The sequence below is a fragment of the Mchenga conophoros genome, linkage group LG6 (assembly GCF_057382185.1).
Source record: "Mchenga conophoros isolate Kocher_MC1m ecotype Shallow Benthic linkage group LG6, M_conophoros_male_GT1.1, whole genome shotgun sequence".
In the NCBI taxonomy this organism is placed as follows: Eukaryota; Metazoa; Chordata; class Actinopteri; order Cichliformes; family Cichlidae; genus Mchenga; species Mchenga conophoros.
The window spans coordinates 5829891-5849908 of NC_140531.1; the positions used below are offsets into that span (position 1 = coordinate 5829891).

General features: G+C 42.5%; 1 protein-coding gene across 1 annotated transcript; it reads right to left on the minus strand.

The window, feature by feature from the left end:
* Positions 1-1420: 1420 nt before the first annotated feature.
* Positions 1421-17560, minus strand: LOC146571954 (NADH dehydrogenase [ubiquinone] iron-sulfur protein 8, mitochondrial-like). The gene is made up of 8 exons (XM_085275971.1): positions 17439-17560; positions 16799-16853; positions 15234-15299; positions 14839-14928; positions 13692-13800; positions 13229-13292; positions 8011-8139; positions 1421-2024 (listed from the first exon to the last, which is right to left on the minus strand). Exons 2-8 carry the CDS (start codon positions 16839-16841, stop codon positions 1893-1895), a joined length of 633 nt encoding a protein of 210 aa, XP_085132097.1. The 5' UTR covers positions 16842-16853; positions 17439-17560; the 3' UTR covers positions 1421-1892.
* Between the last annotated feature and the right edge of the window lie 2458 nt (positions 17561-20018).

The following is a 20018-nucleotide window of genomic DNA, read 5'->3' on the forward strand; positions in this document are numbered from 1 at the left end:
CTTGTTCTTCAGATTTACCTGACTGTTTAGGACTATCCTCAATGTTTGCAATGTTGCCTTCTGCTAGTGCAGTCCCCTCAGTTGTGACTACCTTTCCTCTCTTTGTTACCATCCAAATACACTTCTCCAATCTGAATGACATTCCAGTGTCATTGTTGTAGATCCTAGTCGTGTCAGTCAATATATATCTCATTCACTCGTGGCATAATGCTTGATGTCATCCGTTCTGCAGTTGGTAACCACAGCCAGTTTTGTTAATGCTTCTAATCTGGGCTCAATCAGGTGATTATTTATGCTGCAGTAGATCAAGGCTGCTGGGGGATTCCCAGGGAATGGACTACTTCTTCTTCACTCACCTTTTTTTTTTTTTTCACACTGTGTGTATACACTACTGTTCATTTAATCAGTTATTTTTAATCTCTGGCTGTTTTCCACAGTGGTTTTTTGTCCCATCTCCCCTGCCCTCATTCCTAGCTGATCGCAGCAGATGACTGGCCTCCACTGAGCCTGGTTTTGCCAGTTTTCCTTCTAAGGCTACGTTCACACTGCAGGTCTTAATGCTCAATTCCGATTTTTTGATCAAATCCGATTTTTTTGTCTCCTCGTTCACACTACAAATAAAATGCGACAGCAAACGCGCTCTAGTGTGAACGCTCAAAGCAGCCCGCATGTGCAAAAGAAGACGTCACACACAACGCGCTCTGTTTAGACCCAGACCAAACAGTATTGTTTGACTGATGGCCCTTAATATAAAGACTTCGGACTTTACGTTTCCCAATTTTTGCTTTAAGTTATTTTGTTATTTACATAATAATGTAGATAACCTAATAATTATCCTTATTGCTGTTTTAGAGAAGCGGTGCTTCAAAGGATAGCTGCAGATTTCTGTCAGAATCTGCAGATTATACAGTACAAATAAAATGTTCACGTTGTCTTCCCAACAGTTTCACTGACATCTACACTGGATAATTGCTGATAATTGGCGTCTGTCTTGTGTCAGTGACGTAAAAGACGGATTTAATGCGACCTGACCGTTCAAACAGCAGTCTCTTTCTAAAACATCGGATATGTATCGGATTCAGTACCACATACGAAAGTGACCCAGATCGGATTTGAAAATATCGGATTTGTGCCGTTCACACTGTCATACCATGATCGGATATGGGTCGCAAATAGGATTTGATGCGCTTTCGCCTGCAGTGTGAACGTAGCCTAAAAGGAAGCTTTTAACATAAAGCTTGTCACCAAGTGCTTGCTCATAGGAGGTCGTCTGATTGCTGGGGTTTTCTCTGCAATATTGTAGGGTCTTTACCTTACAATATAAAGCACCTTGAGGCGGCTGTTGTTGTATTTGGCATTATATAAATAAAAATTGCATTGAAACATTTTCTGTACATCGTTTTTCAACACTTGAAACAAATTTCTCCCAGATGGTTCTTTATTTGCTTGAAAGTGGAAGCAGCATGACGAACATACAACTCACTAGATGATAATCCATGCACCCTTACACTGACAGTGAAGATGAAATCCAGATTGCAGTCTACCCTCGGGGTACATGCTCAGACTGACATAGCTTGACTCAGTCTACATGTTATTAAATTCAATTTCCACACAAAGTATAGTCTTCATTGAATGATAATATACTAGACCAGGCTGTGACAGCTTTAGACTCCTTACACAAATAGCCAGTGGGGTATTGATTGTTCTACAATAAATATCGAATAATATGATACTGAGGATATTTATGTTATGTTTAAAATAAGAATGGACAACAAAACTAAATCTAAACTGACCATCCATTTCCTCTGGGTTTGAGTCAAAATGTGTGTGGGGCACAAAAGATGGTTTGTGTATACTGTACATTTGTACACCTGCATGTCTGTGTGTGATGTCTATCGATATAGGTAATCAGCTTGTATGTTGGCAGCAATCTCTGCTTCCCACTTGTCTCCATTGTTGAGGAGCTTTTCCTTATTGTAGAGCAGTTCTTCATGAGTTTCAGTAGAAAATTCAAAGTTAGGACCCTGAAAAAAAAGGAAAAATGGATTACAACAGGTCTGCAAACACGAGGAGAGGAACCGAAGAAAATAACAGAAACAAAACGTGGAGAAAAGAGACCGCAAAGAATAAGAATAATGAAAGCACAAACAAAAAGATAAAGATCTTTGCAATAAAAATTACTGCCAACTTTTATTATGACTCTGCCCGTATTTCAGCCCTTTTCACAAAGTGTAACTAATTAAATATTCTTTTTTGGGGGGGACTTTAGTCGATAGACAGTGATGAGAGGACAGGAAAGCAGGGGTAGAGAGAAGGGAAGACCTGGGCCGGCCGCTCCCAGAATATATTTCTAAAGGTGATACTGACATGAAATACTCATTAGAAATCAGTAACAACCCATCCAATCTACAAACGCAAAAAACTCAAACCACAGATGTTCATATATTATGTGTAATAATGAAAAAAGTATTAAACATGCTTTACTGAAATTTGTTTTAACACTTTGTGCAAAAGCCTTTGTTGGTAAAACAGCTTCAAGGCTCCTTCTGTATGGAGAAACTAGTCGCAGGCATTGCAAAGGTGATTTTGGCCCATTTTTTTTTATATCCTGACGGTTCTGTGGGCCCATTCTATGAACTCTTCTTTCCATAGACTTTCAGTTTGATTTAGGTCATGTGATTGGCTGGGCCATTCGATTCAATTCAATTTTATTTATATAGTGCCAAATCACAACAACAGTCGCCTCAAGGCGCTTTATATTGCACAGTAGATCGTACAATAATAGATACAGAGAAAAACCCAACAATCATATAACCCCCTATTAGCAAGTACTTTGGCGACAGTGACAAGGAAAAACTCCCTTTTAACAGGAAGAAACGTCCAGAACCAGGCTCAGGGAGGGGCGGGGCCATCTGCTGCGACCGGTTGGGGTGAGAGAAGGAAAACAGGATAAATACATGCTGTGGAAAAGAGACAGAGATTAATAACAAGTGTGATTGAGTGCAGAGAGGTCTGTTAACACATAGTGAGTGAGAAAGGTGACTGGAAATGAAAAACTCAATGCATCATGGGAATCCCCAGCAGCCTACGTCTATTGCAGCATAACTAAGGGAGGATTCAGGGTCACCTGGTCCAGCCCTAACTATATGCTTTAGCAAAAAGGAAAGTTTTAAGCCTAATCTTGAAAGTAGAGATAGTGTCTGTCTCCTGAATCCAAACTGGAAGCTGGTTCCACAGAAGAGGGGCCTGAAAACTGAAGGCTCTGCCTCCCATTCTACTTTTAAATACTCTAGGAACAACAAGTAGGCCTGCAGAGCGAGAGCGAAGTGCTCTAATAGGGTGATATGGTACTACAAGGTCATTAAGATAAGATGGGGCCTGATTATTTAAGACCTTGTATGTGAGGAGCAGGATTTTGAATTCAATTCTGGATTTAACAGGAAGCCAATGAAGGGAAGCCAAAACAGGAGAAACATGCTCTCTTTCTAGCAGCTTTATTTTCTTCCTGTGCAACTGGCTCGGCTGTGTGTTTGGGATCATTGTCCTGCTATAGCTTCCACCCTACGTTCATCTTCATCATTCTGGTAAATAGCAGCAGATCTTTATCAAGAATGCCTCTGTACATTTTTCCATTAATTGCATTCATTCAGTACTGTATGCTGAACACAGGCCCACATCATGACATTCCCATCTCTAAACGTCACTGTGGGTACGTTGTTTTTGGGGTGATATCCAGTACCTTTTAACTTCCAAACAGGGTCTGTATTATGGCATCCAAAGAGTTCAGTTTTGGACTGTTTTCCCCCAGTATTTCACAAGCTTGTCTGAATGTTGTTCAGCAAACTTTAAGTACTCTCCAACATGCATTTTCTTAAGCAATAGATACTTGCATGGTGAGTATTCATACAGGCCATGGCAGTTAAGTGCATTGCTTATTGTTTTCTTTGAAACAAGTGTACCTGCTGATGCCAGGTCTTATTGTAGCTCTTCACAAGTGGTCCTTGGCTCTTGAACAACCCTTACTGATAATTCTTTTCACTTCTCTGTCTGAAGTCTTGCAGTGAGCACCTGGTTGTGGTTGCTTTACAGCGAAATTATGTTGTCTCCACTTCTGGATTATGGGCCAGTGGTCACTGGAACCTTCAGGACTTTAGAAATTCTTCTGTAACATGACATCAGTATATTTGGCAACAATAATCTTGTAAAGGTCTTGAGAAAGCTCATTGGTTTGATCTATCATGAGCTATTTCTTGTGTAAATCACTGGTAATGAGACAGTTTTTTAGGCCATCAGTTGGGACTGAACCAGCTGACATTATTTGGCCCCATTGTCTTTCTTCTTGTGTTCAGTATTTTTCCCTGTGACATTTCTCATTATTACACATAATTTATGGACAACTAAGGTTTCTTAGTATATGTGGATTGGATGGATCGTTATTGACATCTGATGAGAATTTCATGTCAATAGTACCTTTAGAAGTACATGTGACGTGTTCAACACTCGTTTTACTTATACATGAATGATAGAGAGAGACAGATATATAGATAGAGATGGGTAGATATAGATATACAGCTAATATTTCTGTTTGTTACAACTAAGAACTATTCAATGTTTTTCAGCAATAACTGGACAACCTGTTTTTCACTTTAAATACTGCAGACACAATTGACTAATGTGCAGGGTCTACGCTTACGAGTTGGTTTTTCATGGGTACAACCCATATACTCAACTCTGCAGCTGAACCCACAAATGCAATTGTTTACAAATGTGACAAATTTAAGAGGAAATAAACAGGCTTTCCAACCAGACATGATGTATTCCCAAGAAACATTTTTAAATCCCAGAAATAATCAACCAAATTTCCTCATTTTTTGTGCCTGGTTTATATAACAGTATGTTTGCTGTCCCATTACAGACAGCACAGTATTAGAGCTACTGCATGCCAATTAAAACTGCTTAACTGCTGCTGACCTTCTACCGCTCGTCCATTGAGAGCCCGCTAACCTACTGCATCACAGTATGGTACGGCAGCTGCACCAAGGCGGAAAGAGTGAGGCTTCAGAGTGTGGTCAAGACAGCACAAAAGATCATCGGCTGCCCTCTCCCCTCCCTGATGGACATTTATTCCTCCCGCTGCCTCAGCAGAGCAGCAAACATTATCAAGGACAGCTCCCACCCTGGTTTCAACATGTTCAGCCTGCTTCCCCCAGGGAAGCGCTACAGGTGCATCAGCACAAAAACCCACAGACTCAAAAAGTTTCTTCCCCAAAGCCATAACCACCCTGAACTCACACATGCACCGATAACACAGCCCACCCCCCAATTTTTTTTTCTTCCCACTTCCTCTATGGACCACCACTGTGCAATACCAATTCTATGTGCAATAACTCAACTGTATATACACAACACTATTTATTACATATTACTTTTTTTTTTAAAGAAACCGGTTTGTTTGTTTGCATGACAGACAGACAGACAGACAGACAGACATGTATGTATATATATACATACATACATATATATATATATATATATACATATATATACATACATATATATACATACATATACATACATACATACATATATATATATATATATATATATATATATATATATATATATATATATATATATATATATACACACACACACACACACACACACACACACACACACACATGTACATATACATACATACATATATATATATATCCTACCAGCACATAACAGCAGGGTGCAAGATGCTAGTAGGCAAGGCATACGTGGAACACCATAACCAAGTGGCCGGCATAGTGTACAAGAACATCTAATCCTACCAGTGGCTGGACAAAGCTGGACTGAAAGACAGCACAGAGGCACTGATCATGGCAGCACAAGAACAAGCTCTGAGCACAAGATCCATAGAGGCTGGGGTCTATCACACCAGGCAAGACCCCAGGTGCAGGCTGTGTAAAGATGCCCCAGAGACAATCCAGCACATAACAGCAGGGTGCAAGATGCTAGCAGGCAAGGCATACATGGAACGCCATAACCAAGTGGCCGGCATAGTGTACAGGAACATCTGTGCCGAGTATAACCTGGAAGTCCCGAGGTCAAAATGGGAGATGCCCCCAAGGGTGGTGGAGAATGACCGAGCTAAGATCCTGTGGGACTTCCAGATACAGACGGACAAAATGGTGGTGGCTAACCAACCGGACATAGTGGTGGTGAACAAACATGAGAAGACGGCCGTAGTGATCGATGTAGCGGTTACGAATGACAGCAACATCAGAAAGAAGGAACACGAGAAGCTGGAGAAATACCATGGGCTCATTGAGTGCAGCACGGAGAAGATCTTGGAGAACGCACGGCTGCCGCGAATACTCAGAACAAGACCTCTGAGTGAAAAACTCGATTACATCTGGAGGGGCTAGCTCGAATAACACCTTTGAGCGCAAATTCGATCACATCTTGGGGAAGTGCACTGCGGTCGTGAGTTCTCAGAACCTGCTCTTTGAGCAAAAAGAATGACAACATCACGGAACGTAAGTTTGGATAACATCATAGAAAGCTCACGGCTCTCCAACGGGAGATTAAGAGACCAGTGTTGGACTGTTAGAACAGCTTTGAAATTCATATGAGTTGTTTGCACTAAAGGAAAAACCATCATCACTTCATGCGGAGACCCCTTCGGCGCCAGCTGCGGCCTCAAGGCTGGAGCTGAACAAAACACCCTGACAACAACTGTGTTTAGACTGTTCCCCCCATTCCATGCAAGGCCACCTGGGTTGGCTGGAAGACTGTTTACCTAGCCTGGCAGGGCGAAGGACACTGTCTCAGCTGAACTCTGGACACACACACACACACACACACACACACACACACACACAGATCACCCCTCCCTTTCCAAACACCTTCGATGCTTGTGCCCTACTGGGGAAGATGGCAGTCAACTGGACCAGCGCAGACATGCTGCAGGAGCGGATGCCCTGTCTACACCGGCTCTCTCTTACCCTTTACCCACCCCTGTTGCTTGTCTTGTGTTTCTATGGTGTATTGATAGTCATGTGCTTTTTGTGCTGAGATGTTTTTTCTGTTATCAAACTGTTCTCCCACTAGGAGCTCAGTCTGAGTGGAGTTTTTTTTCTCCTCCTCTTACCTCATGTTATTCATTTTCGTTGTTTTTTTCCTATCAGCCTACCTTTCTGACATGTCTGTGACATGATGTTTGTGTAAAGTTGGTCAGAAGGTTCCTTTGTAAGTGCGCATGCGCCATTAGCGTGCTGCCTGCTGTAACCCTAATTTCCTTCGGGATTAATAAAGTATTCTGATCCTGAAGAGCTCAAGAGGATGTGGAGGGTGAAGGTAACGGTGGTCCCCGTGGTAATCGGAGCACTAGGTGCGGTGACTCCCAAGCTAGGCGAGTGGCTCCAGCAGATGCCGGGAACAACATCGGAGATCTCTGTCCAGAAGAGCGCAGTCCTGGGAACAGCTAAGATACTGCGCAGGACCCTCAAGCTCCCAGGCCTCTGGTAGAGGACCCGAGCTTGAAGGATAAACCGCCCGCAGGGGTGAGCTGGGTGGTTTATATATATTTAAAAAAATACATGTAACATATAATGTAATTGACCTTAGAACAGAAGAAGCTTCTCGGATGAGAGGTGAAACGTCTTCAAGCAACTTAAAGAAGTCCAGACGCTTTTCTTTGCAAGCTCCTTTGACTAATTGCAAGGAGGTACTTCTGTAGTCTATTGATTACTAGATAGTGGAAAAGGGGTGGGATTAAATAAGCTTATGCTTCTTCCTGCTCCTTTTTGAACATCAAAGTTATTTGTAGTTGTGGTTGCTCGTTTTCCTTTTGTTTTGCTTTGTTTATTTATCTCTTTTTAATTCTATGTTGTTGTACTTTTTCAACATGTTCAAAATAAATCAATCATTCAATTAATCAATCAATCAGTCAATCAATCAAACATGCAGTGGGGCTACCCACACTATCCAAGACTGTCTATGTTGTGGAAAAAGACACACCTCTACAATGGCATCCACAGGACATGCCTCCTGACAGAAACCGCAGTAGATACATTTGGTCATGTCAATGTCGTAGCGAGTTGTCCTCCTGCTGCCATCAGCACGCGTCTCTGCCTCTATGGTGATGGCCTGGAAAGGAAAATTGTTAGTGATGATATCAACAGCGCTATCTGGTATTTGTACTAATAATGAATACAAACATTCATTCCCCAGTATACAGTACTGTGCAAACGTCTTGACCCTCCTATCTTTTCTTTTGTTTGTGTTTTTTGCTTCCATGGAGCGATACATTCAAATCAAGGCTCTACTCTGATCGCATCCTTAATGAGTGGTCTTGAGTAATAGTTCTCCAGGGTTTCTTTGGACATTACCGTTAGTTTCGGGCTATAAGCCACTACTTTTTGCACAAGCTTTGAACCCCGCGGCTTTTCTATGGATCGTCCATGATTTTTGTGATATCGTAAGAGGATTTGTTTTGGTTGCTCCGCTGTTGTACGGCACTACGTTGCCTGGTGGAAGGGCATGTGATCATTCAAAAACCCTCAGTATGGCAAACAAAAGAAATGCATATGATGCAGCTTTCAAATTAAAGGCAGTCTATTTGGCACTCAGCAAGGGAAATAGAGCTGCTGCACGTACCCTTGGTATAAACGAATCAATGGTGAGACGTTGGAGACGAACTGGCTCTGTGCAAAAAGACGAAAAAAGCTTTCAGAGGAAATAAGAGCAGATGGCCCAAACTTGAAGACTGTATTGAAGACTGGGTGAACACGCAGAGAGCAAACGGGCGAGGTGTTTAAACTGTGCAGATCCAACTAAAAGCCAAAACAGTCACCAACGAAATGAAGATAGAAAATTTCAGAGGTGGGCCATCCTGGTGTCACAGATTTATGAAACGAAAAGGACTGTCCATGAGGGCACGGACGACTGTGTGTCAGCAACTCCCTCCCGACTACGCAGAGGAAAATAACAAACTTCTGCAAATTCACACTAAGAAAGATAAACGAATATTCCATCGGACCGGACGAGATCATAAACATGGATGAAGTGCTATTGACGTTTGACCTGCCCCCTCACTAGGACTGTTAACAAGCAAGGCGAATCAACCACCACGGTGAGAACCACTGGCCATGAGAGAACGAATTTCACTTGTGCGCTGGGCTGCACAGCATCAGGGTTTCAACTTCCGCCAATGGTGATCTTTAAGCGGATGACTATGCCAAGAGAAGAGATCCCGAGCGGCATCTCTGTTAAGGTCAACAAGAATGGGTGGATGGTGGAAAGCGTAATGAAGGAATGGCTGCAAGAGTGCTATGGGAAGCAGCCTGGAGGATTCTTTCGCCAAAAAAAAAAAAAAAAAAAGCGTTGCTTGTTTTGGACAGCATGAGGGCCCATATCACAGATTCTGTGAAAGCAGCCATTAAGAGCACAAACTCGATTCCAGCTTTGATTCCTGGAGGCACAACGAAGCACCTGCAGCCACTCGACATCAGTGTGAATCGTGCATTCAAAGTAGCACTACGCGTTCAGTGGGAGGCATGGATGACGAGCGGTAATAAATCATTCACCAAAACTGGTCGCATGCGAAGAGCAAGTTTTGCCCAAGTCTGCCAGTGGATTCTGACAGCGTGGAGAAGTGTAAAAGCATCCACGATCACCAAAGGATTTCGAAGGGCTGGACTGCTGCATGATGGAGAGGGGGACACCACCACTGCCCTTCAGAGGGTTTTCGACTCCGACACTGACGAGGATTTCTTTGGTTTTGAAAGTGACAACGAAGGGGAGTAGCGGAGAGTGGATGACGAAGCCATCCTGAGCCTGAGGACTTTATGGGTTTTAGTGCGCAGGAAGAAGAGAAAGATGGTGGTGAATGACTGACTTTTCTTCTTGTTAAAGCCGTGTTACTGCACCTGAGCCTAAAAGGTAGGCCAAATCTCTTTTTCTGGTGTGCTGTAGGTTATTGTTATGTACTACATTTGTTACTCGTTTATAAAGCACAGCACATGTTTCGTACTTGTAATTACCGGTACTTGTGCATATACGTAAAAAGTTATGCAAATATGTACCGGTAACTTGTTTTTCAAAATATTAATAAAAGGGATGTGGTCCCAAACAGCCATCTCTTTCCTGACAATCCCCTTTGTGCGCATTCTCGTACATATGGTAAGTAAACATTAAAACACCTGCGGCTTTTAGTCAGGTGCGGCTAATGTATGTACAAAACAGGATTTTCCCCAAATTTTAGCTTGTGCGGCTAATATTCAGGTGCGCTTTTTCAGTCCAGTCCTTGACTGAAAATGACTTTCAGAGGACAAAAGTTTTTTAAGACACTTTTAACACTGACTTTTGAATCATTCAAGCAATAAAAAGGCACCTAACTCCTGGGAACCAGTGTTGTGTCTACACACAACAGACAACTTAGCAACAAAACAATTTTAGATTGCATCCTTTCAGCCTGTCACATAAATCCATTACTTAGTCCTATATTTCAAAGACAACAGTTTGAGAAGCATGAAATACGATTTTTACAGCAACAAGATTAGTTCTAAGAACTGCTAACCAAGAACCTGGCATATCTCAGCTAAGTGGGCTAAGCTTTGAGGAAATTGGACAATTAGGGGACAAAAAAAAAAAAAAAAAGTGGCAGGTATCTGAAAGTCATAAAAAAATCCAGCATAGACCTGACACATGACCTGATAGATGCATCTGACTCCCATGGTTCACCATCTACTGTTTGCCAAAGCCTCAGAATTGCTCGCAGTGGAGGGTGGCATCCAAAGAAGAGCTTTAAATGCCCTTCAAGAAGCCTGGTGAACCATTCCTGAAGACTGCTTAAAGAAATTACACAAAGAGAATTCAAAGCTGCTCCTACCAAATATTGATTTTCAAGCTCATTAGAATTGTACAAATTATGTTTTTGACTTATCTATTTTATTTCCATTTATGCTCGAACATGTTTGAATAAATCTCTGCACATATTTCCAAATTTCCCAGCAAAATACAAAGAAATGATAGGTGGCTCAAGACTTTTGCACTGTATCATATACATGTTCAGTTATACAGTTGAGGTCCTGTGAGGACAGTTATGCTGCAAACGTATCTATAGTAGGGCTGCCACAAACGATTATTCTGATAGTCGACTAGTCACCGATTATTTTTGCGATTAGTCGACTAATCAGATTATCATCCATTGGACGTAAAACGTTCAGCTTATTGCACCAGCAGCATCTGCTCTTATATAACTATCATTAGCTTACAGCTTTAAGTGTTTAAGGTATGTGCTAACTAAAAATAAAGACAAGATGATAGTTTATTAAATTTTAATGAAATTTGCAGATTGTTTCGGTGAAGTTTAATAAACTCCTTGCTATCTAAGATATAACAGGACACCAGAGTACTTAATGGCAAGAAGGCAGCGGGTCCAGATGGCATCAGCTCGAGGGTCGTCAGGTCCTGCGCGGACCAACTGTGTGGGGTGATGGAGCACCTCTTCAACCTGAGCCTGAGGTTGGGAAGAGTCCCACAGCTCTGGAAAACCTCCTGTGTTGTACCAGTGCCAAAGACTTCACGCCCCAAGGACCTCAACAGCTACAGGCCGGTGGCTCTGACATCCCACCTGATGAAGACCCTGGAGCGGTTGGTCCTGGCTCAGCTTCGGCGCCTAATAAGCTCATCACTGGACCCACTTCAGTTTGCCTACCAGCCTGGCATTGGAGCGGATGATGCCGTCATTCACCTCCTACATCGTTCCCTCGCTCACCTGGAGACCGCTGGAAGCACTGTGAGAATCATGTTCTTTGATTTCTCCAGTGCCTTCAACACCATTCTTCCCTCGGTTCTAAAGGACAAGCTGGTGAACTCTGGAGTGGACCATCACCTCACTACCTGGATCCTGGACTACCTCACCGACCGACCACAGTATGTGAGGACTCAGGGCTGTGTGTCGGACAGGGTCGTCTGCAGTACGGGGGCCCCACAGGGAACGGTTCTGGCTCCGTTCCTCTTCACCATCTACACTGCAGACTTCTCCCACAATTCCACCCAGTGCTTCCTGCAGAAGTTCTCTGATGACTCTGCAATAGTCGGCCTCATCACTGATGGGGACGACAAGGAGTACAGAGGTCTGACCCAAGACTTTGTGGACTGGTGCCAGCTGAACTACCTCCAGATCAACGCCAGTAAAACCAAGGAACTGGTGGTAGACTTCCGCAGGCACAAGCATTCTCCACTGCAACCACTGAACATCCAGGGTATGGACATTGAGGCTGTGGACAGCTACAGGTACCTTGGTGTTCATCTGAACAACAGACTGGACTGGACTCATAACTCAGACGCCCTCTACAGGAAAGGGCAGAGCAGGTTGTACCTGCTGCGGAGACTCAGGTCGTTTGGAGTGGAGGGCCCACTCCTGAAGAAATTCTATGACTCTGTTGTGGCTTCTGCTATCTTTTATGGCGTGGTCTGCTGGGGCGGCAGCATCTCTGCTGGGGACAGGAAGAGACTGAACAGGGTGATCCGAAGGGCCAGCTCTGTTCTAGGATGCCCTCTGGACCCAGTGGAGGTGGTGAGTGACAGGAGAACGGCGGCTAAGCTGTCATCCCTGATGGACAACATCTCCCACCCCATGCAGCAGACTGTGACAGCACTGAGCAGCTCCTTCAGTGGGAGACTGCGGCACCCACGGTGTGGGACGGAGAGATTTCGCAGGTCTTTCCTCCCCACTGCTGTCAGACTCCATAATAAAGACTTTAACTGAACAAACACACACATCCATACATATGCAATAATACTAAGTGCAATAATCCTATCTGTCATTGTTGTATTTTTACTCAGTTGTATATAGTATTTGTATTTGTATTCTATTCTTATCTTATTGTATATTTATTTTATTTTATTCTACTGTATATAGTATTTTATTTTATTCTATTCTGTACAGTTGTGTACTGTATTTATTCTTATTGTATTCTAATTTTTGCCTCATAACTTTTGCACTGTCCACTTCCTGCTGTGACAAAACAAATTTCCCACGTGTGGGACTAATAAAGGTTATCTTATCTTATCTTAATAAATTCTCGAGCATCTCACAGTTCTGATAATCAGCTTTTGATAGTCGACGTAATCGTGACTAGTCGACTAATCGTGGCAGCCCTAATCTATAGCCAAAGTTGTTTTTACCTCATTCATATTTGTTCACATAGGTATGACTATTTGTTTATACCTGGGCAGGACAGATTGCTTCACACAGCTTGCAAGCAATGCAACGCTCTTCTCCTGAGGGATACCTGTTTTGACACATTCCAAAAACTTGGTGAGGTTTGATTACTAATACAGTGTCATCTCAGAGCCTCCTATAAAATCTCAGATGTATGGAGGTGTTTTCAGATACTATTCAAAGATGCTAATAGTTTAGAAAAAAAGTTAAATCTAAAAAGTTACAATGTTTTTCTTGCATTGCATATGATCCTCCTTATATAAGAAGTTACTGGTCGATTTGTTAAACAGACACAAACACACTGTATTGTGTGTGTGTGTATGTGTATGTATATATATATATATATATATATATATATATTTATATATCAAAGCACCAATCAATGACTATCAAATTTATTATTCTGACATCTTATCATTGCTACCAATCATATTACACTGACTGGTGTTTGTCAAATAATCATCCTCACCTGCGCAACGCATGTTCTCCTCTGAAGCGTGGCGACAGTGGTCCTTTTTCAAACGGGTAGTTAATGGTGGCAGGCTCTCTGAACAGGTAGCTCATTGTCATGCCTAGACCTGGCATTACAATAAAACCACATTTTCAAATGAGAACGCTTACAATTATTAACACCTCCATGAAAATTTTATGCATCTGTATCAAAAAAAAATTCCCCATCTATCAAAAAAAAAATTCCCCATCTTTTATCTCTCAAGCTCAGGTCCCCTGACAGAGGCCTTGGAACTTGAAGGTCATGCACCCTTGCTGTTCCTAGGACGGCGCTCTTCTGGACAGAGATTTCAGATGTTGTTCCAGGGATCTGCTGGAGAAACTCGCCTAGTTTGGGGGTCATTGCACCGAGTGCTCCAGTTACCACTGGGACCACTGTTACCTTCACCCTCCACATCTTCTCGAGCTCTTTTCTGAGCCCTTGGTATTTGTCCAGCTTCTGATTTGCTGTCCTGTCATTTAGTATCACTACATCTATCAGTACAGCTGTCTTCCTCTGCTTCCCTACCACTACTACGTCCGGTTGGTTAGCTATCACCAGTTTATCCGTTTGTATCTGGAAGTCCTACTGGACCACCATTTTGACCTCGGGACTTCCAGGTCATACTTGGCACAGTATACTATGCCGGCCACTTGGTTATGGCGTTCAAAGTGTGCCCTGCCTGCCAGCATCTTGCACCCTACTTATGTGCTGGATTGTCTCAGGGGCATCTTTACACTGTGCTGTCTTTCGGTCCAGTTTGCATCTCCTCCTTTGGCTAGCTTATTATCCCAGCAGGGTACCTGATCATGGGCAGGGATTAGGTGTTGGTGGTCGGTGACGTGTTGGAAGATAAATTGACGTTCCAGACCCAGTTTTGCTGCTAACTGCTTGAGGTTTTATTTCAAACCATTTACCATTGAAATGTAACATCCAGATGCACAGAATCAACCTACTGGGACAAAAACGTTAAAATATCATGGGGGGACTAATGTTACCCTCATCTGTAAGATAACAAATACAAAGAACATTTTCCATGAAGTGACAGTACCCCAACTACTTCCACTGGTAAAGGAAAACACAAAGATCCAATTATTCGTACAGGACAGAGAAACATTCAACTGACCTCTGAAGAGCTCTATCCATAGCAGTGTTTGTGCTGCTCTGTCTGTGATGGACTTCATGTCGACAGGGATCTCCTGAGCATTCACATACTCTTATGTAGACAAAGAAAGGAACACACACACACACACACACAGCCAAAACAAAATAATGGTAATACGCCCAATTTACATGAGTGTAAACTGTAAAATATCAGTGTAATTCATAAATCTTTTTTGTTTTTTCATCAAGTGAAGCTGAGTACATCCTTCTTCAGGATGTAAGAATGTGAGGAAAGCCCAACTAAGGAAAACATCCTGAACTAAATTCTAAAACTGTCTGAAGTCCATGTGTGAATGAAAATATCGTGGTACAGCCTCTGAAAGCCCTTGAATTGAGTTGTGTTGTAGCAGCACTTACTGAATCCGTCCCTTTGTGCCGACACACTGAAGGACCTTGCTAGATTCTGGCTGGCCACAAAAAAACCTGAAGGTAAAAACATTTCAGAAAAGATAAACAGTAAACCTACTACAATGCAGTCAACTTGACACTACAGGAAGCAGTCTAGAGTGGAGTAATACAATAGAATTTTCCATCAACACAGAGTATAAATCTTTCTCACTTTTAGCTTCTGTCCAGAAAAATTTAAAACTCTTGTGATGGTAAATGAATTGCTAATTATATTGCCGTTTTCTATTCTTGCCTTACTACTGAGCACTAAAAGCACTTTAAGCTTGTACTGTTTGCTTTAATTATCAGCATTAAACAACAACTAACTAGCTTTTATTGTCTCTTCACTGAACCTAGCAATAGTTATGGATATCACAGCCTAATCTGCACCAGTCAAATATAATCCCTTACATTAAATAATACAACAAGACTACAAACAAACCAACTTAGTCTACATTCCAATAAAGTGAACAGCCTATTGTTGTCATACAACACTGATTTTGAATAATGAAATGTTTATAAATCACTTTGCTTTTCAAGACATCTCTTTATGGTAAATACCCAGATGACATCAGCAACAGAATAATGTTTCCTCTCCTGTCACCTCTTTCTTACATCTCTCTCTACTTCCATCCATCCATCCATCCATTCGCTTCCGCTTATCCTTTTCAGGGTCGCGGGGGGTGCTGGAGCCTATCCCAGCTGTCATAGGGCGAGAGACGGGGTACACCCTGGACAGGTCGCCAGTCTGTCACAGGGCCAACACACAGAGACATTCGCACTCACATTCATTCACACATTCACACCTAGTGACAATTTGGATTATCCAATTAACCTATCCCCACAAGCTGCATGTCTTTGGACGGTGGGAGGAAGCCGGAGTACCCGGAGGGAACCCACGCAAACACGGGGAGAACATGCAAACTCCACACAGAAAGACCCCGGCCTGATGTTGGAATTGAACTCAGGACCTTCTTGCTGTGCGGCAACGGCTCTCTCTACTTGTAAGAATGATTTTATCACACAATAACTTCCTTGTAAAAACAGAAATGTTACCTTTAGGTAGCAGAAATATTGTGTTAGAGTTAAACTTCAAAACTACAGTTTCCTTATTGAGGTGTTTGACATTACCTGCTACTTCTAAAGCTTAAAAAAGCATTTAACGTGATAATGCTCACTCTCATTCTGTGCTAGGGCTAGGCTGCAACTTTACCGACATCTGTATACATCAGGGGTCCCCAACTCCAGGCCTCGAGGGCCGGTGTCCTGCAGGTTTTAGATTTCACTCTGGGTCTACACACCTGAATCAAATGATTAGTTCATTATCAGGCCTCTGGAGAACGGCAAGACATGTTGAGGAGGTAATTTAGCCATTTGAAATCAGCTGTGTTGGATCGCGGACACCGGCCCTCGAGGCCTGGAGTTGGGGACCCCTGGTATACATAAATGCATGACAGGGGTGAGAAGTAAGAAAGGATATGTGGCAACAAGGCTCTCTGAACTGTTGAGTGAATAAGAATGTAAGGCCGTCATACCTGGCCTTGATGCAGAGTAAAGTACACGCAGTGTTGCAGCCATCACGTCCTAAATCTGAAACCAGACATCAAAGTTTATGCATTAAGGTGTAATAGTTGAAAGAGAACACAACGTGGATAACATTAACAGATTAAAGTTCATTTTTATTTTTTTTATGGGGGGGCACAGGTAAGTTATGCCATATGAAACAATATGCATGCAAACGTTTATTAATCCTGTATTGTTACTTTCTAATATTAGATGTAATGTACAATGCAACATATCCTTTCTAGATTACATAACAATACCAACATTTGGAAATAAAAGTACTTCGGCAGAACGCGATAGTGACAGTGACTACAAAAACACACACGTCATGACAAATTGACAACCAACTTCCCATCATTTAATACACAATAAATACTAGCAGAGTTTAGGTTTGCCTTCCAAACGGAACGTAAGCGATTCTTGCTAAGCTCACCTGTTTCTTAAACTAAGCTAGCACTGAATAGCAGCCGATTTGTAGCGCACATTGTCAAGGACTTTTGCACATTTCCTTTTAGCTAAATTGCTGTATCTATATCCCATCTTATATTAACCGAGCATGACGCCAAGTCAACAATTCACTGTCATAAAACAACTTGGAAATTGTTTTTCTACCTTTAAGGTTTTTGAAATGACCGGCACGTCGGTACTTGGCCTTCTGAACCACAACAGCGGACGATTTGAGGAACGGACCCGAGATTACAGGAAGTTACACGGGATGACGTCACGAATACGTTCGCAAAGACGAAATGCTGCCCTCATGAGGCGCTAGAGTGTAGGTGCACCTGACATTAGCGCTTCAGTTCTTACTGGCAAAAAGAAATTAGGTTCGTCAGACGTTTTTCTAGTCTGAGCACTACACAACCTCATTCACCCAAGCACTTTTTTATATGCTGTTTCTATGCGCCTTTTGTCTAAAGCATACGAGCAACATGGGGTTAGTATCTTGGCCAGGAATATTTGGCATGCAGACTGGGATCAAAACACTAACGTTCCGGTTAGATGACCTGCTCTTGCTCTACCACCTAAGCTACAACCACCCCTGTAATAATGCAAACAGAGTTGTGTTCCAGAGGACTACACATGGCTGCTGTTATTAGCGTTATTATCATCACTTTATTTTATTTATTTAGAGGAAATAAATTATTTACAGCTTAAGTGGTTGAAATTCTGTTGTTCCCTTGGGACTACGTCATAAAGCTAATAAAGACAAAGTTTGTGGTAGAAACTTACCTACTGAAAAAAAAAAAAAACAGTTAAGATAAATTAATAGTTCTAAAAGGTTTCTATAAGGTGAAGTCATCTGTTTGCTGGGAATACTGTGAGGTTCTGTGGACTGAGACTCAGATGGAGCAGAGGATTTATCCAGAGCAGCTCGCATAATTACAAACTTTTCCACCATAAGACCCTGAACTCTCTAAGTAACAGCTCATCTGTTGAGATGTACAGTGGGGCAAAAAAGTATTTAGTCAGCCACCGATTGTGCAAGTTCCCCCACCTAAAATGATGACAGAGGTCAGTAATTTGCACCAGAGGTACACTTCAACTGTGAGAGACAGAATGTGAAAAAAAAAAAAAAATCCATGAATCCACATGGTAGGATTTGTAAAGAATTTATTCGTAAATCAGGGTGGAAAATAAGTATTTGGTCAATAACAAAAATACAACTCAATACTTTGTAACATAACCTTTGTTGGCAATAACAGAGGTCAAACGTTTACTATAGGTCTTTACCAGGTTTGCACACACAGTAGCTGGTATTTTGGCCCATTCCTCCATGCAGATCTTCTCGAGAGCAGTGATGTTTTGGGGCTGTCGCCGAGCAACACGGACTTTCAACTCCCGCCACAGATTTTCTATGGGGTTGAGGTCTGGAGACTGGCTAGGCCACTCCAGGACTTTCAAATGCTTCTTACGGAGCCACTCCTTTGTTGCCCGGGCGGTGTGTTTTGGATCATTGTCATGTTGGAAGACCCAGCCTCGTCTCATCTTCAAAGTTCTCACTGATGGAAGGAGGTTTTGGCTCAAAATCTCACGATACATGGCCCCATTCATTCTGTCCTTAACACGGATCAGTCGTCCTGTCCCCTTGGCAGAAAAACAGCCCCATAGCATGATGTTTCCACCCCCACGCTTCACAGTAGGTATGGTGTTCTTGGGATGCAACTCAGTATTCTTCTTCCTCCAAACACGACGAGTGGAGTTTATACCAAAAAGTTCTACTTTGGTTTCATCTGACCACATGACATTCTCCCAATCCTCTGCTGTATCATCCATGTGCTCTCTGGCAAACTTCAGACGGGCCTGGACATGCACTGGCTTCAGCAGCGGAACACGTCTGGCACTGCGGGATTTGATTCCCTGCCGTTGTAGTGTGTTACTGATGGTGACCTTTGTTACTTTGGCCCCAGCTCTCTGCAGGTCATTCACCAGGTCCCCCCGTGTGGTTCTGGGATCTTTGCTCACCGTTCTCATGATCATTTTGACCCCACGGGATGAGATCTTGCGTGGAGCCCCAGATCGAGGGAGATTATCAGTGGTCTTATATGTCTTCCATTTTCTGATGATTGCTCCCACAGTTGATTTTTTCACACCAAGCTGCTTGCCCATTGTAGATTCACTCTTCCCAGTCTGGTGCAGGTCTACAATACTTTTCCTGGTGTCCTTCGAAAGCTCTTTGGTCTTGACCATGGCAGCGTTTGGAGTCTGACTGTTTGAGGCTGTGGACAGGTGTCTTTTATACAGATGATGAGTTCAAACAGGTGCCATTCATACAGGTAACGAGTGGGGGACAGAAAAGCTTCTTACGGAAGACGTTACAGGTCTGTGAGAGCCAGAGATCTTCCTTGTTTGAGGTGACCAAATACTTATTTTCCACCCTGATTTACGTATAAATTCTTTACAAATCCTACCATGTGAATTCATGGATTTTTTTTTTCACATTCTGTCTCTCACAGTTGAAGTGTACCTCTGGTGCAAATTACTGACCTCTGTCATCATTTTAAGTGGAGGAACTTGCACAATCGGTGGCTGACTAAATACTTTTTTGCCCCACTGTATACAAACACCAACATTCAGATGAGCTTTGAATGAACCTTGTGTTATATGTGGTTCTTTACAAAAGAAAAAGAAAAAGAATTCAGGCTTAAAATGTGCCATCTCATCAAGATCAAGTTTTTCAACATGTTACAGGAG